Below are 17186 nucleotides of genomic sequence, written 5' to 3'. Positions count from 1 at the left end.
CGTTGCATTAATTGTTTATGTGAGGTACTTGATTGCTAGTATTAAGTCGTTCATTCTAGCTTCCATGGTTTACATATTTCAAGCATGAGTCATAGGACCATGTGGACAACCTAAAGGGTTACTAGGAAAGTATATTAGTAAGATTAGCATCATAATATATTGTTGTTGTGATAGGCCATTTCTAGGCGTTGGCTTTGTCTTTGACTCATACTTTCCACCTAAAGGGTTATTGAAGAGATATTTCAACATGATCAAGATCCTAATAAGAGTATTTTGAGATATATTTGTTTTTTTTAAAGCATTTATGAAGTACTTACTCTTACTTGAGTATTAATATACTGAAAAAATTCTCAAATTGTTAATATTCCAAGTTATCTAATAATTGCATTATTTGTGCTATAAGGACTCAGGTTTTACACAATCCTACAAAAAAAGTAGTGCCAAAAAATATTTCTCTATGATACACATAATTTTTTCCAATAATAATACTCAATTGGTTTTTCATGATGCTAAATAAGGAGGATAAACCACACCCTTAGTCATAGTAGCCAATTCCCTAGTAAATTAGAGTGATCTCTCTGAGTATTATGCTCAATGTACTATAGACACAATATGGTTGATATTTTTATGTAAATATGGTTTTAGGTGCACTTAGAGGGATTTCAATATATCCAAGCTTACATGGAATATATAATCCATATAAATAATCTTTCTAATATGGTACTACTTAGTAGGTACCAATAAAGGTATATAAGAGAATCCAACGAACTGAATTCACTTGTATTCCATATGTGTATGCCTCCCAACTACAATTTACCTATTAAATGACATGTTTTTATGTCTTAAGATTCTAGAATACATCCTTAGAATAAAATGAAAAATCTCTAAATTTTAGGTGCATGATCCATGGGAAATGCTTTGATACCACTTGTGGTGTATGTTGATATATGGAAAAAAAAAACTTAGAGAAATACATTTTTTTTTGTTTGTTTAACCCAAAGGAATTAGAAAATGGGTTAATCTCGTACTTGTGTCACATGGGGTTGATTATGGCTGCTACTACCATACTTCTAGGGACCTACAACGTGTCCTACTCTTTGTATATTGGGCCATGACTAGGGGGTTGAACCTTGGATCTCTTGGTTTGCACGATTTCTCATCACTTCAATCACCAATTGAATTTCCCCTTGGGACATGGAAAAAAAACTTAGAGAAATATTTATATAAATGTACCATAACAAAATAAAATATAACCAAAGTATTCAATCACCAACAATAAACAAACTTTTTTCAAAATTTTAAATAGGAAGCAATGTTCACTAGTCTCCTCAAGGAGGAAACCTTCAATTTAGAAAAACTCTAATACAATATTGCTCACTTGGAACGTTTTTACATAACTTTTATTTCTATAAATAGTTTCTATTTACCCAAAACCCCAACCACATAATGGGTCTTCATTATATAGGCTACGTCAACAACCTACTGGACCTTTTTTAGTGAGGTCACCTTACATTTATTGATTACACACTCTATTTACCTAATAGACATTATATACTAGCATTGACAATTATACATTAAGTATTGACCTATTCCTTTAACTAGAAGAGCTAGGGTGAAACATTAAAATTGTACAATATTGAGCTTCCATGAGAAAAAATTGGACTTCATTAAGAGAAAATGGCATAGTTGTTCCAAAACATCCATGTAACCAAATGTTTTTTTTTGTGAGGCATACTATTTAAATAGGACAAAGAATATCATAATGGAGGTGAGTTAATCCCCTTGCTGCCATAAGAATTACTTCCAGAAACTTTAGAAACTTTTTCAATCCAACAATCCCATCATCATAGGCATGAAAGACTCAATGCAAAAGCCAATAAGACTACTCTTGATTCCACCCAATGAAATTTCTCTTCCTTTTATTTGAAGGTGCATCTAATTGTATGTAAATATAGGGTTATATCCTCCATTTCTCAAACTTGTTCATGTATGCATAACTCATTCAACAATTGTTGAAGAAATATTGAGATTGCAATATTTTATACGAAAACCAATTCAAGGAATTAGCCAGATTTGAATTGATGGTTCATTTACTATGTTTTTTTCTTTCTTACAAGTCATCAATGATTGTTTAGATTATAAATTAGTACACTATTGTAGACCAAATTCAAATATTTTCCACTAATGATCCTACTCATCAAAGTGGAACAACAAATGGTCAATTTGTGTGAAATATGCCTAATATGCAAGATTTTCACTATTCAATGTTAGATACTTTCTCATTGGGATTTGATGGAATCAATGGATAAATACTCAATCATCGGAGGTGTAAGGACGAGCTTAGTTATGTTTCCATTTTGAATGGCTTATTACAAGAAAATGTCACATAGTGATATGACTAGGCAAACATACAATCTCAAAAACCAAATGTAATAGTTAACATGTATTGATGGAAAAAAATAGTGTTAGTCTTACAAAACCATTCTCCATCTATGGTTGTCCACTTGTCCCTATTTGGGTAAATAATTTTTTTTCCTCTATATTTTACTGGGGACACCTAGGTTTTAAATAGTCATGAATGCCCAACAAAAAGGTACGAAAAAGGGAAATTCTAAAGTAAAATGGGAAGGAAATCTAGATTTCATACTAAAGATTTCCTTGGGAAGCAATACTTTAGGAATTGTGAAAATCCTATAAGACTTACAATAATATATTGTTTCCATTACAAGCCCATAATATTAGTTGTCACAACATTCTCTATTCTATATTTTCTTGGTTTTAAAAATATCCAAACACAATATTATATCTAATTCATATTGGTCATTTCCATAAACTCAAATCTTAGGATTATTACAAAGGTAATTAACACCAACCCAAATGTAAAGATGCACAAGTCAACTAAAGTTTATTATCATATCTACTTACTAATTTAAACAAGTTTATCTTAAAATTAATAGAATATATACATATATAACTCTAAAATATGATGATGTTTCATAATTTCAAGTGCTACCTCTTAACCAAATGGTCATTATATTCAAACAAGTTAGATTTGGCTTACATTTTTAATGAATTAAAGCTATTTGTTGTCCTTTATACAAATTTTAATTATGTCTTTTAAAATTATAATTGTTGTGTTTCATCCCATAAAGGGTTACTAGGAAAGTATATTAGTAAGATTAGCATCATAATATATTGTTGTTGTGATAGGCCATTTCTAGGGGTTGGCTTTGTCTATGACTCATACTTCCACCTAAAGGGTTATTGAAGAGATATTTCAACATGATCAACATCATAATAAGAGTATTTTGAGATATATGTGCTTTTTTTAAAGCATTTATGAAGTACTTACTCTCACTTGAGTATTAATATACTGAAAAATTCTCAAATTGTTAATATTCCAAGTTATCTAATAATTGCATTATTTGTGCTATAAGGACTCAGGTTTTACACAATCCTACAAAAAAAGTAGTGCCAAAAAATATTTCTCTATGATACACATAATTTTTCCAATAATAACACTCAATTGGTTTTTCATGATGCTAAATAAGGAGGATAAACCACACCCTTAGTCATAGTAGCCAATTCCCTAGTAAATTAGGGTGATCTCTCTGAGTATTATGCTCAATATACTATAGACACAATATGGTTGATATTTTTATGTAAATATGGTTTTAGGTGCACTTAGAGGGATTTCAATATATCTAAGCTTACATGGAATATTTAATCCCTATAAAGAATCTTTCTAATATGGTACTACTTAGTAGGTACCAATAAAGGTATATAAGAGAATCCAACGAACTGAACTCACTTGTATTCCATATGTGTATGCCTACCAATTACAATTTACCTATTAAATGACTTGTTTTATGTCTTAATATTCTAGAATACATCCTTAGAATAAAAAGAAAAATACCTAAATTTTAGGTGCAGGATCCATGGGAAAGTGCTTTGATACCACTTGTGGTGTATGTTGATATATGGAAAAAAAAATGACTTAGAGAGATACATTTTTTTTTTGTTTTTTTAACCCAAAGGAATTGGAAAATGGGTTAGTATCGTACTTGTATGACACAGGGTTGATTATGGCTGCTACTACCATACTTCTAGGGACCTACAGCATGTCCTACTCTTCGTTTATTGGGCCACGACTAGAGGGTTGAACCTTGGATCTCTTGGTTTGCACGATTTCTCATCACTTCAATCACCAATTGAATTTCCCCTTGGGACATGGAAAAAAATACTAAGAGAGATATTTATATAAATGTACCATAAAAAAATAAAATATAACCAAAGTATTCAATCACCAACAATAAACAAACTTTTTTCAATATTCTAAATAGGAAGCAATGTTCACTAGTCTCCACAACGAGGAAACCTTCAATTTAGAAATGCTCTAATACAATATTGCTCACTTGGAACTTTTTTACATAACTGTTATTTCTATAAATAGTTTCTATCTACCCAAAACCCCAACCACATAATGTGTCTTCATTATATAGGCTACACCAACAACCTAGTGGACCTTTTTTAGTGAGGTCACCTTACATTTGTTGATTACACACTCTATTTACCTAATAGACCTTATATACTAGCATTGACAATTATACATTAAGTATCGACCCATTCCTTTAACTAGAAGAGCTAGGGTGAAACATTAAAATTGTACAATATTTAGCTTCCATGAGAAAAAATTGGACTTCATTGAGAGAAAATGGCATAGTTGTTCCAAAACATCCATGTAACCAAATGTTTTTTTTGTTATGCATACTATTTAAATAGGACAAAGGAATATCATAATGGAGGTGAGTTAATCCCCTTGCTACCATAAGAATTACTTCCAGAAACTTTAGAAACATTTTCAATCCAACAATCCCATCATCATAGACATGAAAGACTCAATGCAAAAGCCAATAGGACTACTCTTGATTCCACCCAATGAAATTTCTCTTCCTTTTATTTGAAGGTGCATGTAATTGTATGTAAATATAGGGTTATATCCTCCATTTCTCAAACTTGTTCATGTATGGATAACTCATTCAACAATTGTTGAAGCAATATTGAGATTGCAATATTTTATACAAAAACCAATTCAAGGAATTAGCCAGATTTGAATTGATGGTTCATTTACTATGCTTTTTTCTTTCTTACACGTAATCAATGATTGTTTAGATTATAGATTAGTACACTATTATAGACCAAACTTAAATATTTTCCACCAATGATCCTACTCATCGAAGTGGAACAACAAATGGTCAATTTGTGTGAAATATGCCTAATATGCAAGATTTTCACTCTTCAATGTTAGATACTTTCTCATTGGGATTTGATGGAATCAATGGATAAATACTCAATCATCGGAGGTGTAAGGATGAGCTTAGTTATGTTTCTTTTTGAATGGCTTATTACAAGAAAATGTCACATTGTGATATGACCATGCAAACATACAATCTCAAAAACCAAAGGTAATAGTTAACATGTTTTGATGGAAAAAAATAGTGTTAGTCTTATAAAACTATTTTCCATCTATGGTTGTCCACTTGTCCCTATTTGTGTAAAAAACTTGTTTTCCTCTAGATTTTATTGGGAACACCAAGGTTTTCAATAGTCATGAATGCCCAACAAAAAGGTACCAAAAAGGGAAATTGTAAATGGGAAGGAAATCTAGATTTCATACTAAAGATTTACTTGGGAAGCAATAATTTAGGAATTATGAAAATCCTATAAGACTTGCAATAATATATTGTTTCCATCACAAGCCCATAATATTAGTTGTCACAACATTGTTTATTTTATATTTTCTTGGTCTTAAAAATATTCAAACACAATTTTATATCTAATTCATATTGGTCATTTCCATAAACTCAAATCATAGGATTATTACAAAGGTAATTAACACCAACCCAAATGTAAAGATGGACAAGTCACCTAAAGTTTATTATCATATCTACTTACTAATTTAAAGAAGTTTATCTTAAAATTAATAGAATATATACATATATAACACTAAAATATGATGATGTTTCATAGTTTCAAGTGCCACCTCTTAACCAAATGGTCATTATATTCAAACAAGTTAGACTTGGCTTACAATTTTAATGAATTGAAGCTATTTGTTGTCCTTTATACAAATTGTAATTATGTCTTTTAAAATTATAATTGTTGTGTTTCATCCCATAAATTAGTAGCAACATTTAATTCATTTCAATTATATTTCATAATCCTCACCATTAATATGATTAGAATGTTGGGAATAACATCTTCAACTTTGTTCATTACAATATTCACCCTAGCCATCTATGATTCTTACTCATTTATTGAAGAAGTAATTTCCATGTGAGTCATAATGGTGATATGGGCATGAAAAAAAAATACAACACATTCTATTTTATTGGCGAACTAATTGTTGATTCTCAACATAAAAAAAAAGAGAAAAAGAAATAAAAAGAAATAAAAAATAAAAATTGCTAATGGAAGAATTGTTCCTAAGTGGGAAAAAGTTTAATTATATTAAAAAAAAAAATGTAAGTGTTATTATAATGTTTCTCTATAAAAGTCGATTTAACAAGTTAGACTTGGCATACAATTATAATGGATTGAAGTTATTTGTTGTCCCTATACAAAATGGATTTATGATTTTTAAAATTATAATTGTCATGTTTCATCCCATAAATTAGTAATATCATTTAATTGATTTCAGTTATATTTCATAATCCTCACCATTAATATGATGAGAGTGTTAATAATCACATCTTCGACTTTGTTCATTACAATATTTATCCAAGCCATCTACGATCAATGATCCATTTATTGAAGAAGTAATTTCCATGTGAGCCATAATGTTGATATGGACATCAAAATATCTACAACACATTTTTCTTTATTGGTCAACTAACTATTGATTTTCAACATGAAGAAACCATAAAAAAAAACATTGCTATTCCAATTAATTGTTGATTCAAATCCATAAAAAATATTGCTAATAGAAGAATTGGTCATAAGTGGAAAAAATCTTTGATCATATTCAAAAACATTCTAAGTGTTAGCATAATGTATCTCTATAAAAGCCAATTTAATAATATCTTACATAAATATTCTTACTTAATGCCAATACAGTAAGGCCCATACATCATCTTGTATAGAGTTGTGACCAATGTGCCCAAATTTGAATCACTGCTAATATACATATTTGAGTAGCACATGGTAATGTTCTTCAATGCCAATCTCGTAAGGCCCATTACATCATCTTATATAGAGTTGTCACCAATGTGCCCCAACTTGAATGACTGCAAATATACATATTTGAGTAGCAAATTATAGTGCAATGTATTAGGACGATGATGTGGTGAAGTGAAGATGGAGGACGGAAATCGCGTAGGGTTTCTGAGAGTCTCAAAGTTTGACCCTAATGGAGGGCCACAGAGGAGGGAGCTCCACTCCCTCCTACAAAGACGCAGTGGCTAGCAGAGGCAAGTCACATCTGGCTAATGTCAGAGGTTCAGTGGAGGAAGAAAGCAAAAATAATGAAAAGGAGACAGATGGGGAAAATTCCAAGGAAAATAACAACACAAAGGACAAGGAGGAAGAAGACAAAAACCAGGGAACAAGGGAAAAAAAACAAAAGGGACCTTGCAGACCCAAAACGAAAATCACTCCGAGAGTAGTATTAAATAATCCTGCACTGCAGGAGCACAGGGAACATATGGAGACTTATGCCATAATATGAAAATTCATGGGATTATGGCCCACTGAAAAGGATTTACAGACATGGATCAAGTATCAAAAGAAACCCAAAGGCAGCATCGATCTTCATCTTGGGTCAAAGGGATTCTTCACCGTGGTGTTTACAAACATCGAAGACAAAGATAGAATATTCGAAGGACGAGACTACTTTTTTGTAGAAGCGGGCCTCTATATGCGGCCTTGGGTGATGAACTTTGTCCCAGAACGAGAGACTTTCAATTCAGTTCCTATCTGGGTAAGGCTCTATTCTCTACCTCCGGATTATTAGCAAAATGAATCACTTGCGGCAATAGGCAAGAAACTAGGCCATTTTGTCAAAGCCTCGGAAGCTACCAAAGGGGGTAAATATACTTCCTATGCAAGGATTTGTGTGTAGATAGATCTTTCAAGAGCTCTTCCGGAAGAAGTTATCTTGGAAGTCTTTGATGAGGAATGGGTGCAAATGGTGGATTATGAGCATATTCTATTTAGATGTCGTAAATGCCATGAACATGGAAACTTGATCAAAGACTGCCCTCTCAGTAAAGCAGAAGACAAAATCAAACTGAATACAAAGAAGGATATGGAAAGCTTTGAGAAAGTGGCAAGCAGAGGAAAAGGAGGTAAAAAAGAACCAAAGTAGCAACATAATGAGGGGCAAAAGGCCAGTTAGAATTAGTTCCAAGCTCTGGTAGAGATTGAAGAAATGCCAAATGAAGACCAATCTATGGAGGAAGGCCCTAACGAAAAGGAGGATGAAAACTACAATCCAACACAAAATACTAATAATAAGGAAGAAACCATGATGAATGAAACATACCAAGAGATGGACCAGGAAATGACCCAGAGTGAAACAGATCTTGAGGATCATGAACTTCAGGAAATTCTAGATAAAGAACACCTAGATCTGGAAGGGTTCCTGAAACAGGGAACCATGGTGGGGATAGATTCATTACCTCAAGATGAATGAAATAGAATACAACAATTGTTTTTGTGGAAAACTCAGGAAAGGGGGTCAGATAAAGGAAAAAGCATCGACATGCAGGAGTGGAGAGGTGTGAAAACAATGAAATCAACTCCAACATTAGCTACCAGAAATGTAGGAAAGAAGAGGGTCAGAAAAAAGCAGAAGGAGCTATTGATGGAGTGTGGAAAGCTGATGATAGACTCAGGTAAGATGAAATACCTGACCAGTTACTCCTTTACAAATCTTTAATTATGAAGTTTACATCTTGGAATATAAGAGGTCTAGGAAGTAAAAGAAAGCAACGAATGCTCAATTTTAGAATGAAACAAGATATGCCGGATATGATCTTCATACGGGAAACGAAGTGTTCCATCCAGAAAATAAAATTAATCCATAGAAAATGGCTCAATAGATTTTAGTTTTTAGAAGTTAAAGCAAAGAACACAACTGGGGGCATTCTCACTCTTTGGAACCCCCAAAAAATCAGCGTAATAGATGTAGAGGCATCCATAAATTACTTATCAGTAGTCATTCAACCAGTGGGGGTTTCTGAAACCTTCCTAGTCACTAATGTTTACGGTCCTCAAAGAATAGATGATAAACTCAAATTGCTAGAATCCCTCATTGATCTCAAGAACAGACAATCTAGTATTCCTTGGATCATGGGAGAGGATTTTAATATGATCAAATCTCTTTTGGAAAATAAAGGAGGAACCAGAGTGCTAAACAAATACTCATTAGCATTCCAATCGTTCACAGATAATATGAAATTGGTTGACTCAGACTTGGGCAATGGCCTTTTTACTTGGAACAACAAGAGAGGAGGGGTAGCACAAGTGGCCTCTATGTTAGACAGGTTCATGATATCAGAGGAGCTTATGCTTATAAATAATGAAATTACAGAAAGAATTCTTCCCTTTGGAGGCTCAGATAAATGGCCGATTCAATTGGAAATCAAGGGTTTGGATTCTCCCAGGAATAGACCCTTCAGATTCAAGAATATCTGGCTCTCCCACCCGGATTTCTTGAGTAAAATCAAAAAATGATGGAATGAGGACTTGCAATTCCAAGGATCTAAAATGTTTCTCCTTCATAAAAGACTAAAGCACATTAAGTTTAGACTCAAGGAATGGAATAAGAAGGATTTCGGTAAAAATTTAATGGACAAAAAATTAGTGGAAACCAAAATTCAAGAACTCAACCAGGCACTGATCAAAGATGGCTTTGACAAAGACAAAAATGAGCAGGCTGATAAACTTCATCATGAATGGGAAAACCTATGCAAACAAGAGGAAATATTTTGGAGGCAAAAGTCTAGAGTGCAATGGCTCAAAGAAGGAGAGCGCAATACAAGATTTTTCCATAGATCCACTATGGCCAATAGAGCATTCAACAGGATCTTGGAAATAAAGGACAAGAATGGGGAGTTTCAGAACACACATAAGGACATTGAAGCGGTGCTTGTTCAACATTTCTGAAACATATCCTGGGAAAATAATCTAGACAGGGAGAAATACATAAAGGAAATTACAAGATATATCCCTAAGCTGGTGTCCAGAGAGGACAATATTAACCTAAACAAACCAATAACTGAAGAGGAGGTTAGCGAGGTCCTCAATGAAATGCAGAATGGCAAAACACCAGGTCCTGATGGTTTTAATGTGGATTTCTTAAAAGCTTGTTGGGACATAGTCAAATTGGATATTTTGAATGTTGTAGAGGATTCCAGGGGTAGTAAAAATATCCTGAAAGCCCTCAACACCTCCTTCATTTCCCTGATTCCCAAACATGACTCAGCTCAAACAACAGATAAGTACAAACCCATAGCTTTATGCAATTTAGTATACAAGATAATATCCAAGGTAGTGGCTAACAGACTCAAACCTCTCCTTCCTTCATTAGTGTCGGAGGAACAATCAGGTTATGTGGAGGGCAAACAAATTTTGAACAACATTATTCAAGCCCATGAGGTGGTTCACTCTCTCACTAGAAAAAAGCAGGCGGGGATGATCATGCAATTGGATATTGCCAAAGCTTATGACAAGGTCAATTGGGTTTACATCAAGAAGGTGCTCACAGCCTTTGGGTTTGATCACAATTGGGTCAGATGGGTAATGGCTCTGGTGACTACTTCTAGCTTTTCAATTTTGGTAAACGACTCTCCCTAAGAGATCTTCATTCCTTCTAGAGGCCTTAGGCAGGGAGACCTGCTCTCTACCTTTCTCTTCATCCTCATGATGGAAGGACTTGGGAGGTCTATCAAGCAAGCCAAAGCCATGGGCAAAATTAAGGGTCTTCAATTAACTGAGAATGGTCAGACACTGATGCACCAACAATTTGTAGATGACACCATGTTGCAAGGAATCCCCATAGTCAAAGAAGCTTTAGCCTACAATCAAATCCTTAATGTTTTTGCAATGGCAACAGGTATGGAAGTCAATCTTTCTAAATCAATTTTTTTTTCTTAAACACTAACATTGCTATTCAAAGAAATATCTCAAGAATCCTTGGATTCCAAAGGGATTCCCTCCCCTCAAATTATTTGGGAGTTCCTCTCACGGCCAAACCAATGCTCAAAAGTATCTGGGAACCTGTGCTAAATAAGTTGCAGGATAAAGTTAAAAAATGGACCATCAGAGCCTTGAACCTAGCTGGCAGGCTAGTTTTGACAAAGGTTGTTCTGCAATCCATCCAGGTTTTCATGTTACCAGCCCTCCCAGCTACCAAAGGTGTCTTAGAGTAATTCAGGAATATTCAAAGAGATTTACTGTGGGGTAAGGAGGAAACAAGGAAGAAATGGGCCCTGGTTTCCTGGGACAAAATCTGCAAACCCAAGAGCCATGGGGGTCTAGGCTTAGATGATTAGGAGATTCTTAGTAAAGTGCTAGGAGCCAAGCTTTGGTGGCGATGGGTGCAGGAACCAAAAGCCCATTGGGCAAGGATTTGGAAAGAAAAATATGCCAACTCTTGGCACACTAATGATCTCATAAGAATGTCAGGAAACATAAAGGGCTCTTCCATTTGGAACAGGGCCTGGGATAATAGAAGCATAGTGCAACAAAACAGTTTCTGGGAAATCAGAGCAGGTGATCTAGCACTCTTTTGGGAGGACAAATGGCAACAAGAACCAATGCTGTTAAAAGAGGACTTTTTAAGTCTCAAACAGGAAACAGATTCCCAAGGGTTAAACAAAGTAAAGGATTTCTGGGATATTTCTCAAATACAGGGAAAGTGGAGAAGCTGGAGAAGCATTGACTGCAGAGATGACAACCCCATAAAAATAGAAGCAGAGGCACTGAGAAGCTTACTAAAACAAAGGATGATCTTGGTTACAGAGGGGCAGGATCAATTGAGATGGGGTAACAACAATAAAGGTACCTTTAATCTAAAGGAAGCAAAAGGTATTCTCCTTGGGCTTGATTCCAGTGTTCCAAGAAAAACCTGGCAGCACCTTTGGAAATACCAAGGGTGGATGAAGATCAAGCTTTTCATGTGGTTGGTTCATCATAAGAAAATCTTGATTTGGGACAATATTAGAAAAAGGGGTGTTTTAGGTCCTTCCAGATGCCAGCTTTGTGAAGAGTAAGAGGAGACTATGGAGCACATTCTTAACAGTTGCTCTTACACCACCTGGCTATGGGATTCTTTTTCCAACATTTTCCAACAGACAGATAGGGACAAAGGAAGTATCACTAATACCCTAAATAAGTGGAGAAGGATCTTTTCGGAGAATGAATCACTTAATTTGGCCTAGGCCTTCACGCTGGGATTCATTATCTGGAATGTGTGGAAAGAAAGGAATAAAAGAATTTTCAAGAATGAAAAGTCCAACCCTCAACGGATATATGATTTGATTTTGAATCAGATCAGGGAGACAGTCAGCACCATAGTTCGCAACATCCCAAAGAATCCTCCCTCAAAGACAGAGATGAGAACCCTCAGGCTTCTGGGAATGCAAGAGATTATCCCCCAAGAACTAGAAAAAAAGGACATAGCAATGTATATAGAGAAGGATTTCTGGCAACCTCCACCAAAAATTTATCTGAAATTCAATATTGATGGTGCCTCAAAAGGCAATCCAAGAACAACTGGTTTTGGAGGAGTTTTAAGAGATGAAGAGGGCAGCATCATCTTAATCTTCCACAGCCATTTAGGAAAAGCCACCAATAATATGGCAGAATTAAAGGCTCTGGAGCAATGTCTGGAGATTCTGATTCACAACCATAGCTCAAATGTCATTATAGAAGCGAACTTAGAAATAACCATCAACTCTGTAAAGAGAATTAGCTGTGGTACTAAACCGGAGAAAGTCTCAAATCACTGGAGACTAATTCAGTTTTATCAAAGAATTCAAGTACACCTTTAGGGACTTCGTACTATTAGTTTCAATCATGTGCGTAGAAATGCCAATAAGCTAGCGGACATTCTGGCCAACCAAGGTGTGAACAATGCTGATTGCAGGATGGAGAAGAAGTGGTAGGAAATGCCCCAGAACCGTTTAAAGGCTCTCTGCGATGAACAAGCTGTAGAGGACAGAGAAGTGGTTCGATATCGAGGAAGGGTTTCGAGCACGAATTGATTTTTCCTAGCTAGAGCTTCCACTGCCTCTGAGATAGGTTGCTTTTCACCTGAAGTAATTCAACAGGATTCCCCTGGTTTTCGGAAGGATTCAAGATGGGTCATTTTCTTTATCAGGGCAGTCTCGGATTCAGGGTCCGTAGTAAGATCAGGATGGGTGGGAGGTTTGATTTTCCAGTTACCAGAATTAATATCCTTGCCATTTTCGGGTTGGAAAACCTCACCATGGCTGGTTTCCTCGTGATCGCGCGTCGCTTGGATGGTAAGCGGTTTTACTTTTTTGGCAGCGATTCCATTGAGTCTTCAACACATGGTAGAGGGTTGTTTTGATTACCACCCTTCATCACTTACTAACGATCGGTCATGTTGGGAGGAGCGATATGGTTCCTGGCCATTGGATCCAGGCGCCCGCATCGACGGTTGGGATGGAGCAGGTTGCTTTGTGGGGCCAGGAGGGTTTGATCACCCTTTGGCATGGTTTTTGGGGCCGGGGATGACCATTGTTAACTTTTGAGATGGTTTCCCACAGATTGGGAATTGTCTGGGGATGGGTGTGGGGTTTTTGGTTTTGGGTAAGGGACTCTTTGTCTGAAGTTCATGGAAATGGACATATTTGTGTACATTATGTAACTTTATTCTGAATTAATGAAATAGAAGGATGGGCTCTTGCTACGCCAAAAAAAAGATAGTGCAATGTATTAGAGTCAAGTGTAGGAAGCTTTTATTGAGGTTAGAGATCAAGGGATCTAGCATAGAATTAGAGAGGGTTGAGATAGTTAGAAAACTATGGTTGCTGATCTCCTATGTAATTTCGTGACATGTACATGTGACACATGCGACACATGCATATTTTGGTCACTTCTTTTATGTCTCTTCTCTATAGAAAAATTGTTTCCTACAAAAAAAAAAGTAATACAACTTGGTCTTAGGCTGAAATTTCTAACTTAAAGGAATTCATATTAATTTGGCTAAATCTATACAAATGCACATAATTATATAAGTAAAATAATTTCTTATAACAATTTAGCATTTTTATTTGAAATTTAATATGGATAAACATGGATTATAATGATTATCTTCTATAAAATATACAAAATATTAAAAATTAAAAAAATAAATTACTTCACATTTTATCAAAATTTTATTAGAATTATATTGCCATTACAAAATCCCAATGGTCCCATCCAAATTTAAATATAAGTACCAATTTTATATAATCATCCACTAAAGCTTTACATCTCCAACCTACCTTCATTTAAACCAAAACTTCCCTGAAACTTACAAGGCATTGTGATACTTAATTAACCTTAGCAACAAAATGGAATATGCATAATTTCTTTTGTCAAAAAATATTGTAATTTAGATATAAGTATCAATTTTATATAATCATTCACTAAAAGTTCAGTGTCCAACTTTCATTTAAGCCAAAACTTGTGATACTTAATCAACATTTCCATTTCATTTAAGCCAAAACTTCCCATAAGTATATAAAAAATTGTAATACTTAATAAACATTTTTATTTCATTTAAACCAAAACTTCTCTTAAATATATAATATAGTATACATTGTCATACTTGATAAACATTTATATTTCATTTAAGCTAAAACTTCCCTTAAATATATAATATATTATAATATTTAATTGTCATTTTAACACATTCCTATCCCATTATATATATATATATATATATATATATATATGCGCCAAAACCTCAGGAAAAAAATTGGTAATGACTTTGGAAAGTGATCGGTGAAGAATGGGAAAAAAATGGATTGTGGATGGTTGAATAACTTCCCTTAAATATATAATATATTATAAGTGAATTGTCATTTTAACACATTCCTATATAAACCTCAAAAAAAAATTGGTAATGACTTTGGAAAGTGGTTGGTGAAGAATGGAGACAAAAAAATGGATTGTGGATGGTTGAATAACTTTGATGCAGACTGAGGCGGCCCATGAAAGTCAAAGTCTGCCCGCCTTCGTGGGCGTCTAGATATCGATTCGCTCATATCTTGATTTGACTTACAATTTAATTGGTTTCGCTATCCCTGTCGACCGGAACGTCAGTGCGTTTAGAATTAAATCGTGGCTGAAACCATAAACCACGGTTTAGTGATTATATATCTCCGCAGAGTAGAGTTGAATCTTAGGAAATTATTGGGATTTCCAATTCACTGCAAGCTCTCCATTGCCCCAAGGCCATGACAATCCCAACTCATTCCGCATTCTCTCTTCTGATCAGCGAAACTAGTAAGTTATTCTATGTATTTGTTGTTCTCCTGATTATTATTAATCTTGATGCACAGATTTGCAATGCACAGCTAACTATGTGCAACCACGACGTTAACTATACACAAGGCAGTAAGTTTGAGAGAAATCTGAATAGAGTCTTGAATACTCTTGTTCAGGACACGTACCAAACTGGGTTTAATACTTCTGAATATGGAGAAAGTCCTGACCGAATATATGGCCTTTTGCAATGTAGAGGAGACGCAACAAACGACCAATGCTACAATTGTTCACAAAGAGCCAGGAGTACCATCCAACAAAGTTGTGTGAGTGCTGTTGGCGGTAGAATTTGGTTGGATCTCTGCTTCTTACGTTACGAAAACTATAGTTTCTTCGGAAATTTGGACACTGATGGATTTTATACTTATATTACTACTAATGTCTCCAACCCTGAAGTCTTTAACGCCGCTCTAAATAGGTTATTCAACAAATTGTTAGCTGAAGCAGAATCTGGATCTGGATACGCTTCCGGTAAAACGGTAGACTCCTTGTTTCGAAAGATCTACGCGCTCGTCCAGTGCTGGAAAGATATATCTACTGACGATTGCAACACATGTCTCTCAAATACAATCAATTATATTTTTGCAGTTTTTGGTGGAACGCCGGGAGCGCAGGGTTTGATGGGAAGCTGCATAGTTCGTTATGAAATATATCCCTTCTTTAATTCGACTGCGCTTCCACCGTCCACTGCGGAAGGAGAAGTTAATACAGTGGCCGTGAAGCTTCTAGGCCATTAAATTTGTGAAACTCTGGTTGCTTCTCATGTTGCTACTGTTGTTCCATTGTTGCATTAATTGTCCTTATATGTATGCTTTCAGTATTTCTCGTATTCTTCATCAGTAGGCTTTCGCAATTGTTATGTACTCCCCAAAGTAGTATGGTATACCATGCGAACCGTATGCCTATGATGGGCTGTAGTACCAAAGGTTGGCTCCAGGTGCCATGGTGTCCCTGTTTCTTCTACATGCTAAACTATAGCTCAGTCTCTATCATAATATCCAATCGGAGATGCTGTGTAATGCGGGTTCTAGCCCTTTCTATGAATTTCGATATCATCAATGCATGTAGGATGTATCAGAAATATGGCTATTTCTTATAGTTTGTTGCATATATTGGTTGGTTTCGGCATAGTCTGTACATTGAAAGTTTGTTAAGACCGGCTAGATCTGTGAATTGAAACTTTCTTAAGACCTAAATTTTCTCTTTTCAATTGATGTTCTAAAAGATGCTCTTGTTTGCCAGTGATTATTCATTACTGTATTGGGCAATCATATCTTGATTGATTTTTTAACTAAAATGATGATACTATCACATCTCTATTTTTTTTCTTTTTTAACTAGAGTGAATATCTTTTTAGCCCTATCACAAGACACCAACCTATTTATGTTTTCAGCCCTATACAAAACACCAACCTATTCTTTTAGTAAATCCATACAAATGAAAAAACAAACAATATTTCCAACCACACAAGATAATAAATAAGTCATATACATAACCCAAATATCAATAGAAAAGAACTTGGGAGGATCCATGATGCTGAGAGCCAGTGAGCTTTGCGGAAGCAGAGAACATAGAGTCAAGGTTGAAAAGGAGAGAATAGAGACACACCGTTCCACTAACTTGAA

The 17186-nt window shown here is 34.9% G+C and overlaps 1 protein-coding gene across 1 annotated transcript in view; it reads left to right on the top strand.

Annotated features, from left to right (window-relative positions):
* LOC149153092 (antimicrobial ginkbilobin-2-like protein) overlaps positions 1-16298 on the top strand; it is a 29726-nt gene extending 13428 nt beyond the window's left edge. Inside the window, exon 2 of the mRNA XM_089443697.1 lies at positions 15579-16298. Coding sequence (XP_089299823.1) covers positions 15579-16298 — 720 coding nt within the window. The remainder of the gene's footprint in view (positions 1-15578) is intronic.
* The last annotated feature ends 888 nt before the right edge of the window (positions 16299-17186 follow it).

Source organism: Pinus tabuliformis, chromosome 9 (assembly GCF_031772625.1).
Source record: "Pinus tabuliformis cultivar Carrire ecotype Pingquan chromosome 9, CPIR1, whole genome shotgun sequence".
In the NCBI taxonomy this organism is placed as follows: Eukaryota; Viridiplantae; Streptophyta; class Pinopsida; order Pinales; family Pinaceae; genus Pinus; species Pinus tabuliformis.
The sequence above is the reverse complement of the archived record's forward strand: the minus strand, read 5'-3'. Positions and strand labels throughout refer to the sequence as shown.